Source organism: Sus scrofa, chromosome 13 (assembly GCF_000003025.6).
Source record: "Sus scrofa isolate TJ Tabasco breed Duroc chromosome 13, Sscrofa11.1, whole genome shotgun sequence".
Lineage (NCBI taxonomy): Eukaryota > Metazoa > Chordata > Mammalia > Artiodactyla > Suidae > Sus > Sus scrofa.
The window spans coordinates 57,952,327-57,977,912 of record NC_010455.5 but is presented as its reverse complement, the minus strand read 5'-3'; the positions used below and the strand labels follow the sequence as shown (position 1 = coordinate 57,977,912).

Here is a 25,586-nt window from a genome sequence, read left to right as displayed (position 1 = left end):
CTTTTTTCTTTCTGAAACTGTGAGACTAACATTTCTTCCTGAGATATTTTCTGCTTTCTTTTTGGATTCTTGTATTTCTAATTCAGATTGCTTAGGAATTGACAAATTTGGGGATTAAGGATCCAGTGTTGCTATAAGCTGCGGTGTAGGCTGTATACATGGTTTGGGTCACTCATTGCTATGGCTGCAGCTTAGACCTGCAGCTGTGGCTCCAATTGGAACCCTAGCCTGGGAACCTCCATATGCTGCAGGTGCAGCCCTAAAAATCAAATAATTAAAATAATAAAAAAGTTTTGATATATAGGAGAAAAGTAAATATGACAGTAAATGTAGCAGAAATAGGGTCCGAAAATAACTTTGTAATGATAGACAAATGGCATGGAAATACTATGCTAGAAGGGATAAAAGAGATGAAAAAGACAAAGTGAGAAAAAGTGATTTGGGGGGATGTCCCTCCATATGAGAGGGTATCATATCTCGTGTACAAATCGAACATTTGAGTTCATGATCCATTATCTCCAAAATTTTGCTTTCCTGATTACTTGATAAATATTGTTTAAGCAAAAAAAAAAAAAAAGCTAAACCTTTAGTTTATCTAAATAGTAGCAGAGAAAAATAGTATCACAAAAAAAGGGGGTTGTCCCATATCCTGGTGAAGATAATTGATTACATAGCATTTATTTCTTTTTTTATATAATGATTTTTATTTTTTCCATTATAGCTGGTTTACAGTGTTCTGTCGATTTTCTACTGTATAGCATGGTGACCCAGTTACACATACATGTATACATTCTTTTTTTTCACATTATCATGCTCCATCATAAGTGACTAGACCTAGTTCCAAGTGCTACACAGCAGGTTCTCATTGCTAATCCATTCCAAAGGCAATAGTCTCCATCTGTTAACTCCAAGCTCCCAATCCATCCCACTGCTTTCCTTGGCAAGCAGGAGACTATTCTCCAAGTCCATGATTTTCTTTTCTGTGGAAAGTTTCATTTATGCCTTATATTAGATTCCAGATATAAGTGATATCATGTGTATTTGTCTTTCTCTTTCTGACTTACTTCACTCAGGATGAGATTCTCTAGTTCCATCCATGTTGCTGCAAATGGCATTATTTTGCTCTCTTTAATGGCTGAGTAGTACTCCATTGTGTATATATACCACATCTTCCTAATCCAATTGTCTGTCAATGGACATTTGGGTTGTTTCCATGTCTTGGCTGTTGTGAATAGTGCTACAATGAACATGCGGATGCTTGTGTCTTTTTTAAGTAGAGTTTTGTCTGGATATATGCCCAAGAGTGAGATTGCTGGGTCATATGGGAGTTCTATGTATAGATTTCTAAGGTACCTCCATACTGTTCTCCATAATGGTTGTACCAGCTTACATTCCCACCGACAGTGCAGGAGGGTTCCCTATTCTCCACAACCCCTCCAGCATTTGTTATTTGTGGTCTTATTAATGATATCTTAGAAAAACATTTTTTGACATTATTAGATATTTTATAAAGAACTTGAAGTATATAATTATTTATTTCAAGTTCTTTATAAAATATCTAATAATGTCAAAAAATGTTTTTCTAAGACATAAATCCACCAAAACAGACATCAAAAAGGGAGACAAAATTTGAGAAACTAGAATAAAGTCAAATGATTCCTAATGGACTTACTATAAAGCTCAGCCATAGGCTAGTGGTAGCAAAGCTGAGGAGAAAACTTATTCAGCACATCAGTTCCTCTTTAGGGCTTTATGAATGGATGCTATTTGGTCTCTAGAGTTTTTCCCACTTTAGAAGCAGATCAAAAAATTATTTTCCTGAGAGGATATGAAAAAGGGGGTTCCTGAACTGCTGGTCACCAAGCCCAGGTGAGGGTCAGGGGAATCACCCCCACCCTCTAAGGCGAGGGTCAGGGGAATCCTATTGAATACAAGGAAATTAGGGAAACATGTACATAGTGTGTGCTGAGATCCATGTGTTGTGTGTGACCTTTTTCAGCTCTGAGGGTGCTGTCTGCTGGGACTTCATTTGTTTTCTAGGTAGGAAACCTGGATAGGAGGTGAGGCACACTTACCCTGAGGTTCTGATAAGCTTAAGAGAAAAGATCTAAAGATAATGACCTTAGAGTTTTCTAAAGATATGTTCTGGCCACATCATCTAAATGTGAAGTCCATTTGTTCAGAAAGCCCCACACTTGATCAGAGCTTTCTATAAGATTTTTAGCGCCGCACTCTTAAATATGAACAGACAACAGATTCACAAAGTATCTTTGTATGCCTCTTAATAAACAGTACAAAGCAGTTTGGAACAACAGAAACCATGCAAAAGAAAGTAAACTAGAAAAGAGAAAAACTGTAAGCAATATTTTCAGTGGAAGGGAAAGAAGAGCAAGGTATTATTTGAAAGAATAGCCAGAAAAAAAGACACACTTAGAAAAATTTCTTAAAAAGTAGCAAAAACAAATACTATGAAAATTCTGGAAGATAAAGGTGAGAAAATATCCTAGAAGGTGCAGCATAAAAAGCTATACAATGGATAAGAGGAGAGAGATCCAGAGAAAATTATATGTAAAACATATAAACATATATATATATAAATTATATCTATCTAAATATATATAATTATATAAAATAGAATAAATTATACACATGGATACATAGATGTGTACATATATACACATGTAAACTTCAATATCAGTTGAGCAAGTCTATTAAGTAGTAGGGATTTCAGAAAAAGGAACAGAGTAAATTATTAAATTATTCAGACTTCCAGAGAGAGAAAAAGATGTCCCAAACAACAGGTCAGAAATCAAAATGGTGTCAGCTTTTAGAGCAGTGTAACAACTCCAAATTTCTGGAGAATCATGATTTCCAATCCAGAATTCTGTTTCCACCAAAACCATCAATCAAATGCAAGCATAGAATAAACACATTGTCAAACATGAAAAAATCTATAAAAAAATGCATTTCTCTTGAATTCTTTCTTAAAAAAATCCTTTGGAAGATGGATGAAGAAGTGTGTCAAGAGAAGGGCATGGTGCTTAGGTAACCAGGCTCCCTCACATAAGGGCCAATATATGGAAGGACTTTGGTTGAGATAGAATTGAGGAATGAGCTGTTGTCAGGTTCATAGAAGACTAAGCAAAGAAACAAGAAAATTACTAACTCTAGAGAAAGCAAGCAAGAAAAATCAAAGCTAGTACTCTGAAATAAACCCTGAAGAGAAAACAAGGAAGTCAGTGTGATGGAATCTTTAATTCTCTACTTCCAGCAAGCCAGAAGTGGAGGAGGTTTTAGTCTGTAGTTAATAAACTTTTCCTCTTTCCACATGTACTTGCATTAGTCTAGCATGTATTATAACCTCTTCACCAGTGCAAAATGATCTGCTCAGACATGTGTTTTATAGATTAAAATCTATGTGCAGCACTTTGTATTTATATTATATTCCACCACAAGCAGAGTATAATTTAATTCCAATGCACAAAGTAACCATGCCAATATCTTAGTTTCCCTGAAGTTCCCATTACCCATTTATCTTCCACTTCAATATTTAAATGATTTAGAACAAATATTAAATGACTACCAAAAACCGCAGAGTAATAGAAACAAATGAAGGACTGACTAGAGAAAGTAATTGTCTAGAATTTGAGTTGTCGAAATGAGAAAACAAGTTTGAGTATCATGAAAGGTAACACTGAAAAATTCCTTAGCAAGTAATAATGTAAAATGTAAACACAGATCCTCTATATTAACAAGTAATCAAAACAGGGCCTGACATCCATTTCAAAAGAGCATGCACTATAGATTCTGCTTAATGCATTAAATATGCCAACTACTCAGTTTCAAGGCAGTTAATGCATACTAGGCAATGACTATTTATGGGATCATATTTATATTTCCTATAAATAGATAATGTTCACTCTGGTCCTCCAATGGTAACTTTATTCTAGGTTGTGGTAAAACATCAGATTGAAGCTTTCTGTTCTATAAGAGATGGAATTAGGAAATTTTATCTTGCCTGGCTACAGGTCCTAATAGAAAGAAAACGTTCTCTTCTGAACATTTACATTAGTGTAAGGGGAGGCAAAATGAGCAAATAAAACACAGAAGGGGAGAATAAGAGCTAATCAATTCATCTGTTTTTCCCCACTCTGTACCCCTCATGCCCACTCTACCCCATTCCTCTTTTTTTTTTTTTTTTTTTTTTTTTTGGCTTGAAAGAGTTTGCTGTTCTTTGAGTATTCAAGATCCACAGACTGAGGACAGAACTTGTATCTGAGGGTTGTTTATGTTGTAATCACACATATTATTCCTAAAAAGAATGCCACTAGAGCTTGAGTGACCACTGTGCTACTTTAGAAATAGAATTGCGGATCAACAGAAGAATCTAACCATTTCTTTTAGCCTCAGAATGGAATCAAGAAAAATTATTGAACTTCCAATTCCTAGCCAAATACTCAGGGCCGAAGTGTGTATAAGTTTGGAAGGACACTAGAGACAAAATTCTTATAGTTCAATTTTTTTTTTTCATTGCACAAACTAAACCTACTCTGAGGTAGAGTTTTGTTTAGTTTTGTTCATGTTTAATAAAAACAAAAGATTGATAGCTAGTGGTTTAAGCCGATTTAAGGAAGACAGACACCAAAGAGTATGTACTATATGACTGGATTTCTATGAAATATACTGCAGAAAAAAATCATAAGAGTTGCTTCTAGAACTGGGGTGGGGTCAGGGATTTATTAAGGAAGGTCCTGAGGGACAGTTCAATAGGATGATGGTAGTGTTCCATATGTTGGTAGAGTTTGAAGTTACACAGGTGTATGCATTTGCCAAAATTCAGCATAGGTACACTCAAGACTTATGTGTTTCTTTATATATGTAAAATATACGTCAAATGATAAAGAGAGTAAACAAATACTGAACTCTTTTTGATAAATGAAATCAAGTATTTAGGAGGAAGTACTAATATCTGCAAGTTACTGTATTTTTATTTTGTCTGGGCTTTAAACAATGTCAAGTAAAAGTGTCTTATGTAGTTATTGTCACATAAAAATACTAGGTGGTGAAAAAGAAGGAAAAATAATTCTACCACTTAATTAACACAGGGACCTTAGCAAGTGCTTTGGCAGTCTGTGCCTCAATGACTTCTTGTGTAGAAGAAAGGTGGTGATCGCCTACTTATAAGTGTTCTTCTGAGAGTTCCATGAAATTGTATACATAAGGTACCTACTATAGTGCCTGGAGTAGAGGATGTATTTAATAAAGGGTAATTAATGGTAATAATAAAAAGCACAAGATCAGTAACATCAAAATAAACTGTTTAGGATCTCATGCTGTTTAGTAACAGAACAAGTTACTCTCATCTCAGACTCTGCTTTTCACCATTTTAAGAAGTGACATTTCATTTGTACTCATATGCCTAGCCCATTTTTTTTTTTTGCCATAAACCATGAGCTATACACCCATTATTTTTATTAAGAATGCATAAAACAAAATAAAACTTCAACACTTTATAGATAGGTTCAGTGAAAATTTTCTTGAAAAATCAAAAAAAAAAAAAATACAAACTTAGAATGCAGGAATACCTGTCCTTTACACTGTATATTGTACAGTATACATTTTTTTTTTTTTTTGAAAGAGCTGCTTAACATACCTGGAAGTTTTATCTGAGTAATATGTGCTACATTTTTAAAAGACTATGAACTAAATTATTATGAAGTACTTTTGACATTTTATTATTTGCTTACATGAATGCTTTTGATTTTTTTTTCTCCTTTATACTTGAAGAGATTATGGCATTCACCTCTCAAGAACTTACTCAGCATTACTTTCAGTATTGGAGGGGAAAAGAGAACTTCATTTCTTGACTGTATAAAAGTTCACTACATATTTTTTCACCTTAAAAATACTTCCATTAATGATTTTCAAGTCAAAGCCTTCTTTCTATTAAATATTTTAATTTATTCTTTGTGGAAAATTGTAGTTTAGAATTAAACATTTGTGGAAAGATATTAGCACTACTGGTCGACTTCTCTGTAGAGGTGTTTTCAACCACTACAATATGATGGATATCTTCCATTGTGTCTTGTCATTTCTGTGAAATTATATTTTTGGTTTACTCAGTAAAGCTGTGCTTCTGTATACAATTGGGCTCAACACCTCAAATCTTTTAAACTGCTGTGTAGAGCCACCAAGAGTCCAATTAGCTACCTATCCTGGTATTTCTTTTAGTAAATGTGGAAACATATTAGTGAATACCCTCATTCTGCTGAAGAAAATGGATAGGCCACTCTCTATGCTGGTATAATAAAGACTTCTATCACAAAGAATAAACAACTAAATGAGCAGCAATAAACTTAATTTGCACATTAGATATGCTTTTCCAAGTTCCGACATTTCAGTTGAAAATAATGCTGAAGCAATGAGGCCTATAATTGAACATCCAAAACTTCTCCAGTGGGGAAACAAAAACAAATGTTGCCTGCAAACAAGATCATTTTTATAGCCTGCTGTTACTTTGCTTTTTAATAATTTTCCAAATGCCAGATCAAATAATTTCCCCTTTTATGTGATTTTCATATACCTCTTAGTCTATGTACACATTGTAATTTTACTCCAAGTCCTCCAAAATGAAAACATTTAAACTCTCTTGCCTTTTGATTCCCTGTTTGTGCCTACGGAACGTGTCCTCAAATAACACCAGGCATCTTCTGAGGCTCTGGTAAGGCTGGCGCTAATTGCATTCCCAACGTTTGAATGGCAAATTGCTTTATCCTGCTGCATTAGTGAAATAGAAATTTCCGACATAGAGTGCAGATAACTTCAGAATCCTCTTAACACAGATAAGCCATATCAGCTAAAAACTAAGCTGCAAAATATTTTACTCTTGTAACTATTATCTTTTTATATGTTATCTAACAACAACATTTCTTGCATGACTGAGGCTGATAAGTAAATTCAAAGAAAGATGATTGTTTTATCAGCTTTACTGAAATTTCTCATTTGCTCCTTACCACCCTATTACCAATAAGGTCACTATAAGCAGATTTTGATTTGAAAAACAAAATTATATTTGACTCTACAGGACCATCAGATGAATATTACAGACAAAAAATACAAACACACTTACACAGAGGCACACACATGGACACACATACTCACACAGAAATGTTAAATTATCTTAACAAATAACCAGATGCTTACACTCTTAATAGTTAAGAAAATGAATGAATCAGTACATAGTTTATGATTCCATCTCAACTTAAAGCTTCAAATTTGGGGTTGTAAAATAATAATTTTTGGCAGGTAATACTTTCCTACATGAAAGGGATGTAGATATGGCAGTCTAGTTAAGAGGACATGCTAATGATAGACTGATCTTAGAATTACATTTGTATAAAAATTCTCACAGTTTGACAAAGATTGTGTATCACAGATCTATGATAAAGAAAAGTTTCTTAAGATGTTTTTACCCATTCTGTACACATTCTGTGTTTATTTTTTTAGTGTATGTGTTATTATGTATGTATGTGTTTATTTATATTGCACATTATGGTTATTATCAATGCCAAAGAAGCAAAGACTCTCAAAAATCTGCCTAAAATGGAATGTGGATATTTCTTAAAGGTTAAAAATAACGAACAATAATATCCTTCACATTATTAAATATAAATGAGTGAAAATAACCTGATATTAATGCATATTAACATAAGCCCTTTTTGCATATGTAAATCACCCTCTGATATTATGCTGAAAATACCAGAACAGAGTTCTCCCCATGATGTCTTTCTAATTTTCATGTAACTTCATATCTGTGCCCCTTGCAGAGTGCGGGGTCCTCTGTGTATTGTGTATTAGAACAATGTAACTACAAACCCTAAAATTGAGAAAATGAAAGCATTTAGAAGTTTGTTAGTTTCCTTTGATGTTCTTTACTGTGAAGTATTCTAACAAGTGTAAACCCTAAAAAATTGAGAACTTTCAGGCTTTAGATAAGTCAAGATGGAAATTATCTCTGAGGACTAAGGGGAATAAGATAAGATTCTTTCATTCAAAATCAATAAATATTGTTATGTCCTGGGCATAACAATTCCCAGAACAGTACTAGGACTTATGACATCCCTGCCTTCTTTATGATGCTCTTTTGAGGAAGGGAAAGATAGGGGAAAATATATATGTAAATAAGTGAATTAAATCATTCCTAAGAAGATGAAATGTGCTGTAGAAGAGGAAGCGGTCGAAAAGATAAAGGTGACCAGTAATACAGATCGAGATCCCTTTGTTTCAATAGCTCCAGCAAAGAACACTAGAAATAAACAAAAAGATGTCAGATTTTTATCTGAGCAATCTTAATTTCTAAGTCATAGAATAGAGTACCTGAGGACTATGGTGTGTTTTATGGAATATCCCAAAATCTATATCAACTTGTTTCTGTCCTACGAATTAGGAACATATCAGTGAAAAAACCGGGCTATGTTTCACCTCTAAAATATCCAATTGCTAACTCTGAAGTAAGTCAGCAGTTGTTCCTGAGTCTCTTATATGAGTCTTCTTTTATATTTCTTCCATTGATTACTAATGGGTAGCATTATGAGGCCAAAGGCTAAAGAAATGTTTGAGGAAGAGTATCTATCCACTTAGCTCAATTGATCCGTTAACTTTTTTTTTCTTATCCTTTGGGGAGAAAGGATCTCCATCAGTATATTTTAGCAACAAAACCATGGCTCTTGCTCATCCATCACCAGTTTTCTACCAAAATTTTCTTTGAAAAATAACATTGCCACTACTGATGTCATCTATCCTTAATATTTCATATTTTAATTCCTACTGGATTTCTCCATATCTGGAAAAATTATCCTCTACCATATTTTAATCTTCTGCTGTGGTAAAATTAATGCATACCACCCACACCTTCTTAATTTCAGATGAGGTAATGTGCTGTTTTTTCCCTTAATAGACATGTTATTGCTGCAAATATAAAGCATTCACACTTTTCAGTACATGAATATTATTAAAAATGTCCTAGAGAAATTTCCTATCATTAAATATAACTACAGCACATTTCTTGTAACATTAAGTCTGTGTCTGTCTTAAAAATCTGATGACAGTACAATCTTAGGTGAAGTTTTTAAAAATATTCCACACTGATTGGATTTTAGTACAAGTTCTATCAGTCACATTTCTCCAGTGTTTCAGGCAATTATTGGCATAAATGTAATAGGCTTGAGACAAAATTGGCAGAAATATCTTCCATGGATAAAGTTAGGTGTTTGTTTTCCTTGAGATATTTTAAAAGATAGTTGAAGGGCAGCAGCTAACTACTTTCTACAGAATTTATTTATTTTTAATAGAAATGGTGATAAAGTACCAATCGCTGGATTTAATCATTTGGGCTTAATTAGCTGCTCAGACTCCTCTATCAAGACAATCATTTTTATTATCCAGGAGGCAATGAAATGATAAACGTGACCCACTTCTCCTAAACATACTAGTTTTATGAACTGAGATTCAATAAATAAAGTAGGAGATATGGGGAATAGATACGTCTAATACTAATTATGTCCCTTGGTGAATGTAGGTACGTTGGATTGATCTTAGTTTAAAAAGCTGAAGATTGTGTGAGCATCTCCATTTACTGTGATGGGAATATAATAATGGCTCACATGGCCACTAATATTTTAATTTTTTTCTTTTTGAAAAGAACTGCTTATTAAGTTGCATACAGGAGAGTTTGTATTTCACTAGTTATGCACCTAGAGTTATATAAATAAATGAACTGATTATGTACTTGGCAGCCATATATCCAGGTAAAAATTTCCATACAAAATGATAGCTTCTGAAGAAAACTTAACCAAGAAAAATATTATCCACTGACATCATCAAAATGTCCATGGCTTCTCTACACTGAAGCATTTGTGAAAATTAGGTATTTTTAAACACAGTTTTTAATTCGATCTAATTACCCACTGGATCACTTTTTAACCACCATGCTATCCCACTGGCAAAGTGAACATGCTCTTAATAAATATGGGAACCCAACTCTTAAATAATTTGTCAAATCAAATATTTCACATATACAGTATGATACATGCTCTTAATAAATATGGGAACCCAACTCAAATAATTTGTCAAATCAAATATTTCGCATATACAGTATGACACTGTGATAGAGGTTCTGATATGCATATATATCTCCAATGTTCATCAAGCACGAATGAAGATAATAAAATACCTTTTACAATAAGGCTGCCAGTGTTCTTCGCAACACCAAACTGATTTGTAGCTACGCAAGTATATAATCCCGCATCTGACCTGGTAACGTTGTATATCTTGAGACTGCCATCCTCCATGAGAAACACTCTAAAAATAAAATTTGTAATTAATATAAGTAAGACTCTTTAAAACTGATGTCTTAACCATTTATTTTCATTTGAAAGCATTACTAAAACCATGGGTGTATTAGTTAATGAATGTATTCCTTTCATAGTATTCTGCATTTAATTGTGAGCAATCTCTGAATCCACATATTGGAATAAATGACGTTGTTGTTGTTGTTTTTTCAGACACAGCATTGATAATTATGCTGTAACTTGAATCATTGCTGATTTAAACACACATTAAAAATCAAATGAGTAATAGATGCTGCAGTGCCTACTTGTGTGATTAATAACAAATGCAACTATTTATTGTATATTTTGAAAAGTCAACTCTGATGAAAATTGAACTTGTCATTGGAGAAATTCAAGCCAATTTTCACATTGTTTACTCTGTGGCTTTATAAACCTGTTTTTACCGAAAACTTTCAGCTCCCAAACCACAGAGTTCTCAATCATGAAAATATTTGCTGGCGAGTTGAAAGAACAATCCACATAGTTCCATAGCTAGAGAGCTCAGGCCCATCCTGTTATGTGCCCTATCTCATCAAAAGAGAAGGAGGGAAGTAAAAAGAATGAAGGCTTTAAGAATTAGACCAAATTAAATCTTCCTAAAAATATATGTAATCATATAGTACACACTAGAAGTGTAGTTATTTAAGAATTTCCATTTTCATAAAATTACACTTATTAAATTTCCTCTGAAATTCAGAAATAGAAGCAAACATCAGAACACCGTTGTAATCAGGGGAAACCCCCAAATAGTTTTCTTGGCGAAGTCACCATCAAATGTTTTAATAAGTGGACCAAAAAAATGAAAAAAAATTAAAACAAACGATGTTCCCAATTTCATGTTTTATCAATTTAATTAACAACCTTTTAAAAACACAGCTGTAAAAACACTAGTAGGTGATGAGAATTGTGGAAAAATAAGTAATGAAAACTCATTTGTAATGACAATCATTTTAAAGAAAGGAAAGAGTTGGCATGCATGTCACATCCATTAACAATAACAAAACAGTAGTTCATTGCAAACATATTTATTTCTAATATGTGTATTATAGGAAATGTAGCTAATATAATTAATTACCCAATTTGAAACACAGAGAATATCAGCCAACTACAGTTTGTATGAAAACAGCTTCTGATATTGGGTTTATTACTAGTGACTGGTTCCTTACTCTGTCATCAGGTGAGTGGAAGGGACCACATCTGGGTTTAGAATGTTCCATGGCACATAATCAGATTTTTTTAAGTCATTGTCTTAGAGTATTCCACAATAGTGGACATTCAATATCTTAATTTCTGAAATGTCTAGATTCCTTATTCCCAATTTATACTACAGTTGAATCATACCATTATTAAAACAGTAACAAAGCTTTCCCAGTATGCAGCAAACTTCTGGCCAAATATAATTCTTTATCTGAAGAGGTCGATGTGAGACACATGTGGGCACACAATTTACTCTAGAATTTAGGAATAACTAAGAGTTTTCAGTAACACAGAAACATTAAATTCTGGCCAAAATCATTTTAAATGTTAAGAGAATACATATCTGTTGATACTTAAAGGCTATCAGACAAACTTCCCAGCTGCTAATGCCAATATTTATATGTCATATAATTTTTCATTAGTTTTCAGAAAAGGACAGTTCATAAAAATAGTGGTTTATTATTTTATCCTGAATCCACTACCCTTTTCAGGCTCATTGCATATGTTCAGTTATGTTTGTTAAATTAAATTGAAATTGTCATCATTGAGACTGATTAGTTCTTTTGAAATCTTAATCAGTCAGTGGGCATTTCCTAAGCTCAAGATAATATGAAGGCAGACTAAGCTTAGAAGAAGTTAAAATCTGTGCAAGACTAAGTGGCCAATAAGCATCAAAGAATGAATTGAAAGTTATAACCACGCTCTTTCCAGAACCATCCCTTTGCCTTACTTGCAGTAAATAGTTCTGCATGTTGACAGTGACGTTCAAGAAGCTTTTGTTGAGTTATCATTAGATGCCTTTAAGATAGTCTTTCATCCTTGCTCCTCAAACTGTGGTATCATCCCAGACCTACTGAATCAATCACGTCTGCATTTTAACATAATTTTAGGTAATTCGTATCCACAATAAAGTTTGAGAACATTGTTTAATGCATTACAAATCAAACTTAGCCAAGTTCTTGTTGTGGCTCAGTGGATTAGGAATCTGACTACTATCCATGAGGATGTGGGTTCATCTCCTCGCCTTGCTCAGTGGGTTAATGATCCAGTGTTGCCGCAAGCTGCAGTGTAGGTCTGATGGCATAGGTCTGATGTTGTTGTGGCAGTGGTGTAGCCTGGCACCTGCAGCTCCAGTTTGACTCCTAGCCTGGGAACTTCCATATACTAACCTTTAGTCTCTAAATATTATGTTTGTATCTAAGAATCCATTTTGTTTTCATAAGACCAATATGTAAAAAATGTGTAAAAGGATAAAAATCTTAGATTTAAATGTTTTATGAAAATAACCAAGCTAATAAAAAACCAGTTTATCATCTATTGAAAATACATAATTAAAAAATAATTCTCTCTAGTGACCTAATATATGGAAAGCCAGACATTTAACTGTAATTAGAGATGTTATAACATGATAAATAGTATGAATATTTCAACATCATATTTTCACTGAGATGTTAAACTATATTAAGAAAATTTAATCTTTAACAATATAGACTCAAACTACTAATCATAGCCCTAAAATTGTGCAGAACAATTAAAAACTGTTAAAGTGAGAATTTTCTGTTCTGTCACATATCAAAACACAGTTTAGTAGAAATGGTTAAAAAAGAGAAAGAAAGAATACCCAGCTAACATCAAACTGCACTAAGCAAACTGAGCAACTGACATTTTCTGAGAGGGGAAGATGCACATGTAAACATTAACTGGAACATTTTAATTGATGGTTTGGTAACATTCAGAGAGAAAGATAAAGACTGTTTCTTTTTCTTCTATTAGAACATTCTAAAAGATACTTTAAAAAGATACCTGGAGGGTTTGAAAAGATATATTAATAAAGTATTTTAAAATATTCTACCTTTATTCATATGAGCCTCTCTGGCATTTAAAAACAAAACACAGCCACAAGTATAGACATGCTCAGTTATCTGAAAAAATCAGAAAACACACTGACGATAAAAATGGAGATTTACATAATTAGCAGAGTGAATATTTGTTACAGAGATGAAATCAAAAGGCAGTGAAATGATTGATTACATATAATATAGATATATATTTAAATTAGAACTTAATGCTGACTAATAGACAGTAGATAATAGAAGTATGTTTGAAAATATCTGAGCACCATGGGATATGGTAAGACTTCTAAAAACTTAGTAGTTTTAAAGCCTGGTTGTAAATGGAGCAATGCTAAGACATTTTTTTCTTCTAAATTTATTCAGCAAATATTTATTAAATATCTGCTGTGTTCAAAGTACCATATTAGATGTTACAATAATTATGTGAGCAATAGGGAATATTACTATCAAAGATACTCATTTTCACAACTCAACTCATTGGTCAAAATACAACCAGGTTGTGAACTACTATTGCCAGCTGACTGTGCTCAGGTCCTCTACTAAGTGTATAATAAATGTCAGTTTACTGAATTCTTAAGTAAATCTCTGGGCTGGCTATTATTATCCCCATTTTACAAGTTAGGAAAGTGAGCTATAGAAAGAAGTGGGTACCTCAAGGTACCTGCTAGGTAGTGCAGAGTCAAGATTCCAACCAAGTCTTTCTCTTTAGACCAGGAACCATTCATTTTAGCAAATGCTTTCACTTTAAATTTACAAAGTATAGTTTAATAGTAATATAGTTATTTAGAGCAGAAATGTGAGCATTTTGTGTATATATATTTTTGTATATATGCATGTATGTATAAATTGTATTAACATAATATTTAATCTTTAATATCGAAAGTTTTTAATTTGACTTTTAAGGAGTCCAAAAACTCCCCCAAATGAGGTGGAACATTTGTGCACGTGCATATATGCACATTTTCTTAGGATTCTAAGATTCTGTGAAATCTTACAGGTGAGTTTGGGAGTTCTGGATGAGGCTCAGAGGAAGCAAATCTTACTAGCATCTCTGAGGACACAGGTTCAATCCCTGGCCTCACTCAGTAAAGGATTAAGGATTCAGTGTTGCCATGAGTTGTGGTGTAGGTCGCAGACATGGATTGGATGTGGTATTGCTGTGGCTGTGGCTTAGGCCAGTGGCTACAGTTCCAATTCAATTCCCCTAGCCTGGGAACCTCCATATGCTGTGGGTGTCCTAAAAATACAAAAAAAAAAAAAAAAAAGTGAGTATGATATCCCTTACTATGGGAGAGCTTTAACCATAATGGTGAGATATTATGAGATAATCATGATTGTGATGCTAATACTAGGGTTTATTTTTCTTTTTCTGATACACTGTCTTATGCAATAATGATCTCATCATTAGTAGAGTTATTATTAGAGTTTCGTTCAACTGCTTGTGACTGAATCTAAGCCCTAATATTTAATATTTGTAACACTGAGGTCAACTTACTTTCCAAGTCTTCAGCTTTCTCATCTGTAACATGGGGATATTAACATGACCTGTGTCACTGGGTCATGAGGAATAAATGATATAAATTGTTTAAATTGCTTAACACTTTGCTTAACTCCTAGTTAGCTGTCAATAGGTAGGTTTTTAATGAACCAGTTTCTCTTCCTGCCAAGGAATGTAAGCCCTTCTACAATTCCATGTAACAACAGTGGAATGGGGAAAGGTTTTGTCACAATTCAGTTTGAACAAAGGGACCTGAGAAGAATATGTCAGTATATGAAAGGAGCCTAATGTCAGATTATTACCAGCATTAAGTTTCACTACCTAAGACCCTTTGTTGAATTCATGCCACTTCCTGTTTGTGCTTGTGGAGTCAATATTTCTGATCTGCAATGTTCTCATTTTTATATTGGAAATGGAAATAGGATTGTTGTAAGAATTGAGTTAATTAAAGCTAGCTATTAATCTTGTTCTTTTTCTGCATGGATACTAGTTTTTGGCCTTTGCTCTCTTTGACATGACTCAGACTAGCGTTTTTGAATCTGGCATTAGTTCTTACTCTTGCCTGATATCTTAAAAAAAACATTTTTTTCTGAACTCAGCAGTACATTTTGTAGCTAACTAACATACATTTCCTGGACTGTGTTTGTTTTGGTGTCCAAGTTCATATAGTTGATTTACAGTCTATGTATGTTCCCTCCTTAACTCTTCCACTATAATCATTTTACAGCTCAGTGATAACACTGTTCCTCTTGAGTGTCTATTCTCAAATACCTACTTAATTAGACTATTTCACCTGTTCACACAATCAAAAAGAAAAATATTCCCTGACTTACCAAATTTTAGTATTCTATTTAGATGATTAAATCATAAATTAAGGCATTTGCATTTAAAATATTCAGAAATAATTAGATTTAAAGACATTTATGTGTATAGATGTATTAAGACCACTCAACAATAGAAAAATTAATAGTTAGTGTTTGTAATGTATCATTTTGTTCCTCTAATTGCACTCTGGGCATAAAAAGGCAGAAATTCAAAACTAAAAGCTGTGTCTGACAGTCAAGTGACATTGGGAGATTTTATAATGGCATTAGAAAAAGAGAACAGGTAGAAAACTGAGCCAACGACATATGTAAACCTTTCAAGGTTAACTGATAAGTTGAAGGCAGACTATATACAGTGACTGAATGTCCAACATTTCAATCTTCTCGCTGTCAGGGAATGTTAGCAGCATAAACAGAAAACAAAAGTAGTAGATGCCCTATCTATTTGCTTTCTACTTTTGTACTCTGCCTTCTGCTTGATGAGCTATTGTGAATGTCACACCAGGGAGACAGATTAAAACATCAAATGAACTCAGGATTCTTTTACCTGGAATGTGTGTCAAATTTTGTGTCATGCTAAGGAGTGAGACTATAGACTAATATTGAATGGTTTTACCCTTCCCTTGTTTTCCTAAGTTGCATGTGATATCTGTGTTTTTTTTTTTATTTCCCCACGGGCTGCACCCACGGTACCTGGAGGTTCCCAGGTTTACACCACAGCCACAGCAACATCAGATCTGATGCACGTCTGTGACCTACACCACAGCTAACAGCAATGCCAGATCCGTTGAGCTAGGCGAGGGATCAAACCTGCAACCTTATGGTTCCTAGTCAGATTCATTAACCACTGTGCCACGACGGAAACTCCTGATATCTGTTCATTATAAACTTCCTAAATACAACAGATATTACCATTCACATCTAGTTTATCATTACAACTAATCTAATGTATGTCCCTTCTTTGATTTACCTGCATATAAAAAGCAGATCTATATATATAGATACCATATGAATAGACAGTGAGGAATGCTCTGATTTTTTGTTTGTTTGTTTAGTACTAACCATAGCCTATCATAAAATTTGAGGACATAGAAGATTACCAATAGCTAAATTTCTGAAACTCAAAGAAATTAGGACATTGGGCAATTACAATTTCTTACTGCTGAAACTAGAGCAACACAGCTATTTTTATAGTTAGATTATTAACTGGAGTATTGCTTCCAGTTCTGTCTAAAGATAATACTGTAGACCATGAAATTTTAATTGACTGTCTAATTTTACTGATATCTAGAAAATGTAAAATAGATTGGATTAAATTAGATAAGAAATAGAAAAGTATGTAAATTTTGACTGCACAATTTAGTTTTTAGGTAAAATGTCCCACTAGAATCCATTTTAGATCAAATATTGGTATTAAATTTTAATAATTTTAGCACTTAATTATCATAGTTGAGGTAAAATATCTATGGCAATCTCACTATCATTTAATAAGCTATTTTTTAAAAATTTCTTATTTTAACAAGCTACAAAAAACGTTCTACAAACAAGTAAATTCTGAAGCTTCCTCATTTAAATTAAAAGTTCTCTTTTCCATCTTTTTATATCAATAGCTTTAAACAGCTATAATGGCAATTATATACCAAAAACATCTCAGACCTCTGTCTAGGACAAACTTAAAGGTTTAATCAATGGATTATGAAATCTCATTTTATTCTTTATAAAATTGTTAAAGTAGTAAAAATGCATGTACACACACACACACCCCAAAAAAGAGAATAAAACAGAAAAAGATAGAGGCAATAAAAATGAAGTATTATATCAAGAAAGAGACGATTGAATGGGCCCAGAAAAAAAAAAAAATCTATTCTGTCTACAAAATGGTGTGGAGCATCTTTAGCAAAGCACAATACACTTAAAATCTTTAATCTGTTCTAAGCAAGAGGAAACATACCAGAAAATTCAAGGAAATTTATGGAAGGAATTCTTAAATATGTCATTATCTCTTTTGCCTTTTAAGGAAAGCACACAAATATTCTTTTCAGTACTGAATTGTAAATCCCCAAAAGAAAACAAATGTTCACAATTTGCAAGTCTTTCTTAGGGTACATCCTTCAGAGACTTGCCAGATGAAAGCCTAGAGTCTCTTCCCCAAGTATCTAGCAAAAGATTTGCACTCCAGTTTGCTTGTCTGAATCCCATCTGTCCTCCCAAGACTACTTTGATTTCCACTGTATGCATCTCCTCAAATTCTCTTAGTATCACTGGATGACAAATGTCCCGCTAATGCAAACCCACAAGCAACAGGGCAGCCAGCATACAAGTCCCGTTTTCTTTCCTTCCAAAAACTATCTATCCCCAAGTAGTTTCTATCTGGAACCAGTCTTTTTCACTGACTGAAGTCATCCTGCCTGTTGTATGTCTCTGTGGCTTAGAGTGAGTCAGTAGCCTGTGTGATAAGATATGATCCTGCATTGCTGCCTAAATTTACCTGCTTCACTCTTTGCTTTGTTTCCTTAGCTTTCCCAATCACACTCCTCCTTTCAGTCAGTGCAGTTCACAGTACTGTCTCCTTCTCTCCAAATATTGGCAATTTTTTTCACATCAATAAACTGATATGCAGGGAGATTTAATCATTTACTTAGCCACAGCAAGGATGCGGGACTTTTCATCCTGATTTCTACTGAATCACTCTCTGAATCATTTTGTTCCTTGTATTTTGAATTTTCTTTTTAAGACTTCCTGAAAGAGCAGTTTCAGGTTCACAGAAAAATGGAGAAAAAAGACATTTCCTGTACACTCACATACATACATATCCTTCCTCATTATCAACAACCTCTGCCAGAGTGATGCATTTGTTGCAACTGATGAGCCTACATTGACATGTCATACTCAACCATTGACATTAGTTCACCTTAGAGTTCACCATTGCTATTGTACAATCTATGGGGTTGGAAACATGTATAATAATATGTATTCATTATTATAGTGTTATAAAGAGTATTTTCACTGAACTAAAACATCTCTTTGTTCTATTTATTCTTTGTTCCTCCAGCCTCTGGTAACCACTGATTTTATATTCTCTGTAGATTTGTCTTCCAGAATGTCATAGAGTTGCAATCACACAGTATGTAACCTTTCAGATTGGCTTCTTTCAGTTAGTAGTATTCATTTAAGATTCCCCCATGTCTTTTCATGGCTTGTTATTACCTCATTTCTTTTTATCACTGAATGATACTCCATTGCCTGGATATACCTGTTTATTTATCCATTTGCCAAATTAAGGATATCTTGATTGCTTCCAATTTTTGGTACTTATGAATGAAGATGCTATAAACTCTATAGTGTGCAGTTTTTTGTGTGTACGTAAGTTTTCGAGTACTTTGAGTAACATTAAGGAATGCAATATCTGGACTGTATGTTGAGAGTATATTTGGTTTTGTAAGAAACTGACAAACTGTCTTCAAAGCAGCTGAGCCACTTTTCATTCCCGCCACCAATTAATGAGATTTCCTGTTGTTCCATATCCTTGCCAGCATTTGGTGTTAACGTTCCAGATTTTAGCCATTCTCATAAGTATATAGTGGTATCTTGTTTTAGTTACATTTCCCTGATGATTTATGTTGTGGGCTATCTTTTCAAATGTGTATTTGCTATCTGTATATCTTGTTTGATGAAGTGTATGTTAAGGTGTTTGGCCCATTTTTAATTAAGTAGTTCGTTTTCTTATCCTTGAGTTTTAAGAGTTCTTTGCATATCTTAGATAACATTCCTTTATCAGATGAATATTTTCCTAGTCTGTGGCTTGATCAGAATGTTTCTTTTTTATTATATTTTTTTATTTGTTGACATCAATCAGAATGTTTCTTTTTTATTATTAGTTTTTTATTTTAGTGTAATCCAGCTAAATATGTCTTTTCTGCATGGATCTACCTCTGGTGTTGTACCTAAAAAGTCATGGCCATAGCCAAGATCATCTAGAGTTTCTCCTATTTCCTTAGGAGTTCTATAGTTTCATGCTCTATATTTAGGTCTGTGATCCATTTTGAGTTAATTTTGGGGAAGTGTGTGAGTTCTGCATCTATATTCATTATTTCGAATGTGGATGTCCACTTGTTCCAGCACCATTTGTTGAAGATACTTTCTTTGCTTTGTTGTATTGCCTTTGCTCCTTTGTCATAATTTTCTTTTTAGACAAATTTTCACTCTCCAAATAGATTGTAAAAGCTAAGTTTTTTGAGGAATGTGATACAGGGGTTTTAAGACCAGGGAGTCTGAAGTCAGCTTGCTTCTGCTCTGTGTTCTGGGTCTTCCTTGTTGACTGTGTTAGTTACTTTGGACCACTTGCTTGAATTTTATGCAAAATTAACACATAAACAGGGATAACAGTAGTAACAACATAAGTTTGTTTTGAGAATTAATTTTTTAAATGTATTAAAAATACTTAGATAAGCCTAGAGGATAATGACCCCCCCAAAAAATTGTAGCTGTTATTCTTTATTTCTTTTTTAGTTTTCAGGAATACCTATAATTTGGAGGTGCTAAATAAATGCATGTTTTCTGATTGTGTATACACCCAAACCTTTGATCTTTTCTTTCTAGGCTCAGGTGCATATTTATTACTATTACCAATAAATTTAAACTTATGGAAAGTCATATAGGCAAATAAATTTTTGTTTAAAAGTAAAAGCTTGCTATAGGTATAAACATTTTGCTTACTTAGCTAGATCACTTTCAGTTAGTTTGTCACATAAAGTAGGACAAGAGTTGAGGTAAATAAATACATTCAACACTCTTATCAAAGATAAGGTTTGAGAATATGGAGCAAAACTTGATCATACTTTAACGTAGTTCCAATCATGAAACTAAAATGTTAATAAGGACCATAATATTTTTTTAATTATTATATTAATATGGACTCTGTTGAGGGTTCCTGATTATTTAGTTGATTTACGGAAAATACAGAGATTATATCTGTTGTCTTTTCTTTTCTTTTCTTTTCCTTTCTTTTCTTTTCTTTTCTTTTCTTTTCTTTTCTTTCTTCTTTTGCTTTTTAGGGCTGCACCCATGACACGGAAGTTCCCAGGCTAGGGTCCAAATCTGAGCTACAGCTGCTGGCCTACACCACAGCAACACAGGATCTGAGTTGTGTCTTCGGCCTACACCACGGCTCACAGCAACGTAGGATCCCCAATACACTTAGCGAGGCCAGGGATTGAACCCACATTCTCATGGATACTAGTCAGAGTAGAAACATGGATTTGTTTGAACATGATCTCACAAAGGGAACTTCCTCTGTTGTATTTTCTTAGTCTTTCTCCTAGCTCTAGACAAGTAATAGTGTCTTGTATTGGAATAACATCAGGCACAATGTTTTTAAATTTATATGTGAAATAGGAGGTGTGTGGGATAGGAAAAGTGAACAAAAATAAAAACTATACAGAGTGGCATCACTAATTGGTAGCACAAATAAATTCAATTTTGCTGTTTTGTCAGAAAAATTTTTTCTCAGTTGTATATTTAAATAGATTGAATATCTAAAGATATGTTTCCCATGAACTAATCAATCAAAGATGATTGGAGGGTCATTATACAGCTAACTTCAAGGTTTTAACTAGCAAGGAATTTTTTAGAAGTGTTACTTGAAGATAAAAATGGATTCAAACACATTTTAATTTGCATGAAAATAAAAATATCACTGCCACCAGTGTCTAATTTTTTAAAAAAATCTCAGTTTATGCAGTTGCATTTTATACCTATACATAATTACTAGTGTGAACAACCAAATATTTCAAAGTTAAATCTTTGGTTCAACTGTCCTAAACTCCAGAGCAGAAACCAAGCATCAGATATTCATCAAAATGTGACTCCTTATTTCATACACACAAATAATGTAAGTATCACCTTTGTAGAGGCCGACACACAACACAAATGCAAATGCGGGGTGACTGAATTGTGACATAAATTAGAAGATGGCAGATAAGAACCTTTGCTAAATAACATAATTATTTGGTGTCATGATGTGTCTTTAAAATGTGTCTTTATTTCAGTGGCATGCCAAAGAGAGTGCTGCTAGGCTGATTCCCATAAAATGTTATGGAAATGTGATTTAACTTTAACAAAACAGCATCAGATGGAAAGCTTAGCTAAATTAATCCAGTGAAAGAGGCCTAAAAGGAATATTTAGCTGTTCAGTAGAAAGAAAGATAAAGAAGAGTGTCTCCATTTGCTGCAGTATTTTAGGATGCCTGAGAAAATACAAAAGGGAATTAATACAGATTCATATGCTAAAATGCCTTACAGCCCAAGCAAATCAGAAGATAGGAAATTATAAACTTGGCAAAGGACAGAAAAGTTTGTGAACATAGGACATAAAAGAAATGTTTTAAAACGTATGCTCCCAAAATAACTAGAGGAGAACCGATTGAAAACACAATGGGAGAAAGAGTTGCGCATAACAGAATGGAGAAGTTTGAACATTGCAAGGACATTTGGCTACACTTTCATTACATTTACGATGATGAGCCTATTGTGTGATTTCCTGAAGGCTTTGAAATTTTGCAAATGTAAAGTTGTATCTGCAGCATACTTGGAAATAGATGAGATTTAAACACAGCCAGGTGAACTTTAAGTAGCAACTTTATCCCTACAGTCCTTGGTTTCTCTCAGATATAAAAAGTGAGGCAATTGGGTGGAACATTCATGATTGTTACCCCTTTCACTCCAGCTTTGTAATTTAGCGATTTCAGAACATGCCTGTCTGGGAAATACCTCTCCTTGCTATCTTGAACATGGGTGGTTTTGAAAGTGATGGATCCTAGTGGAGTTTCCCATTCTGAATCCCCTTTGGCTACTGAATTATTATATTCCTTAGAGTCTTTACAAAACTAAGCTTACAAACTGGATGAGAATAAAAGGCCAACTTGGATGTGCTTCCTTGTCTGCTAACTCTCATTCTTTCTTCTTAATTAAAATACATAGTTTCATATCTAGATCAAGTCCTTTATGGAGCTTAAGGAGTTTATTCCTACTTATTGAATTTGCATATCTCCATGTCACCAAAAATTATATTGTATGTTACATTAAAAATCCATGCAATCATTTGAACATTGTGGAAGCAGATTCCTAAGCCACTAAGAGGACTGATTTATTTCATTTATTGATATGAATTAAGATTCATCTTTCAGTATGTTGACAATATATGGACTTATCCTACACCTGTTATTGATATAAAAATAGAATTTGTATATATCACTACTTTCATAAGACTTTTAGTCTTTGCTAGAAAAAAAATGAGAAACAAATCATATGTATAGTATGATAGTCTGCCTTTAGGTCTACAGACAGACACTGGACTACATCAGAAGGCTTATTAAAAACCTTCAATGTTGTATTTAAGATTACACATGGATTTGTAATCAGAGCCTCCTGGAATTGAATGCTGGTCTATCATTTACTATCTTTGTGACTGTGTATATGATGCCTAACTTCTCTAAGCCTTAGTTTTTACCATCTAGGAAGTGTGAATAAATGATAACTCTCATAAGTATCTTGCAAAAAATAAGTGAAAATGATATATCTAACATCTTAACACACTGCCCATTGTAGGTAGGATATTAGTGGATATTATTATTGTATATGATGAGACACAGGGTCAACTACAAAAAGGATAGATTTCTGGCTGACTGGTTAATTTGATCTGAGATGGAATGATGTGACTAAGTATAGCTAAGCATCCCTTGATTAGCAAGAGAGTCAATTGTGGGATGACTCACAAAATAATTTGATTCTATATTTTGAGAAATCATAAATGAAATTTATCCTGTATTGAGGAAGGCAGGTCTATATCTAAACCTTGGAAGTAGCATCATATATGAAGCTGATTAGGGGTTAAGGCATTCAAACCTTAAACCTGCTCCTTCCACCTTCCTCTTCTGGTAAAATTTCTTCCCTACCCTTCATGTGTGTGCCAGTTCAGTTACCTCTAACCTGCTGAGGCCTTTCTTTCCTATAAGCTGTGTTTGTGATTCACCATACCATCGTCTGTCTGTGATGACGCATGCCCCACTGCACTGGAGCTGTTGGCCTCTCTGCTTCCCCCATGAGACCCTAAGCTTATTCAAATTTATAAACCTAGAATCTTTCACATGGCCTGTGAAATTGGTTTGTAACTATGCTTATAAATAAATGACTAGTTTGACAAGTCACACTTGAGAATCAGATTTGTCACTCCAAATCAGTAATTCTCCAACTCTGCTCTCAGGAGATTCTTAGGGCACTCCACAGCTGCTTGTGGCTGAGAGAAAGTGGGGAGAGGGATGGGGGAAGAGCTGTGATTCTCCCTCTAGGACATAAGGCAGATGGGTTAAATTTTAACTGTTTTATGAAGTGAGCTCTTGCATAGGTTTTATTTGGAAAAATGTTTTAAATCCTGCTGTGGAAAAAAAAAAAAAGATGAAGATTGGGAAGTAATAGCTGGTGACTTAAAAAAAAAAAACTCTGACAGCCTTGTGCTTCATTTTGAAGATATTAACATGACTCACCGCTGCATAATTGATCTGGCTTTTATTTGTTCACCTGGATCATAATTTCTATCAAGACAACAATGATATTTCTACCTATTTCTTTCTGTTTATTTATTTCCTGTCTGCCCATCAGTTATTTCTTAAGAAGTTGTGGGTTTAACAAATACCTCTCAAGCAACCATTCCTTTTCTAAGTAAGGAACATTATTACTTGAAGTGTATCATGTAGTCACTTCTTTCCTCCAAAATCAAACCAAAAATGAAAGGTCATTTGTATAAATTTTGCTAGTAACTGAACTTTTCTGTCTATAAAAATATTGCTGTTTGTTGAGTATTTATGTAAACCTTGGAAGATATAAATGTCACTCAGAAAAAAAAAAAAAAAAGAAAAGCGCTTAAGTAAGTACACCATTTCAGGGCCAATAGTATCAATATTTTCAAAAAAAATAACTTACCTGAGAACTCATGTCTCCTCAGCTGTGAGATAAGATGAGGAACTGTGCATGTTAGGATAGATGCTGCATTTTGGGGGGAGAGACGATAAAACAAAGTTTCTATTTTTTAAATATGTTTGCACCAAAGCAGTGTTTCTCTAGGTGGTATTGAACTGGCTCAGCTTCACATGGAAACAAAGAGTGAACTTGTAAAACTATAGATTTCTCAATCCTGCATCATGCCTACTGACTCCAGATCTTGAGTGCAACTCTGGGAGCTGCATTTTTCAGAAGGTTCTTATGCATAAGCATGTGTTATCTTGACATGTTATGCATGATCATCTTAATGCATGATGATGCAACCTACTGATCTAGTCTATGAATTCATAGCAACTCTACAATGAAGCTTATATGTTTTCACTGGTACAGTATAAGAACTTGTAAGATGATATTTATTTGTGGAAGTTCTTTGTTTTGTCATATTTGCCCTTGGCTTAAATTCACGGGATGTTATTACTCATCATTAAAATATTTCAAATAGAGAACTAGAGCAATGATAATCTAACTCAAGGCAGCAGTATAAAACAGTGCACACCCAGCTGGGAAAGCTGGGTTTAAAGGCAGGCTTTACATCTTGAATGGACTGGAGTTTTTCAGCCAATGGCAGGCAGGTGGTTCTGCAAGCTTTGTGCCAAAGGGTTAGTGCTCAGTGGATGCCAGTGGGGATAAAGAAAGGAGGATTGGATGGCAAGAAGAAAAAATAGGGCAAGACTGACAGGGGCACACACAGGATTTTAGCTTGTTACATCTTTGCGTGACACAGGCGAGAGTGTCAGATGGTTTTTGACATCTTCAGCATGTATTCCCTTGG

The 25,586-nt window shown here is 33.9% G+C and overlaps 1 protein-coding gene across 1 annotated transcript in view; it reads right to left on the bottom strand.

Moving 5' to 3' along the window:
• Positions 1 to 25,586, bottom strand: part of CNTN6 (contactin 6) — a 260,598-nt gene that overhangs the window by 36,918 nt on the left and 198,094 nt on the right. The window contains 1 exon segment of the mRNA XM_021069266.1: positions 10,232 to 10,359. Within this exon segment, the coding sequence (XP_020924925.1) occupies positions 10,232 to 10,359 (128 nt within the window).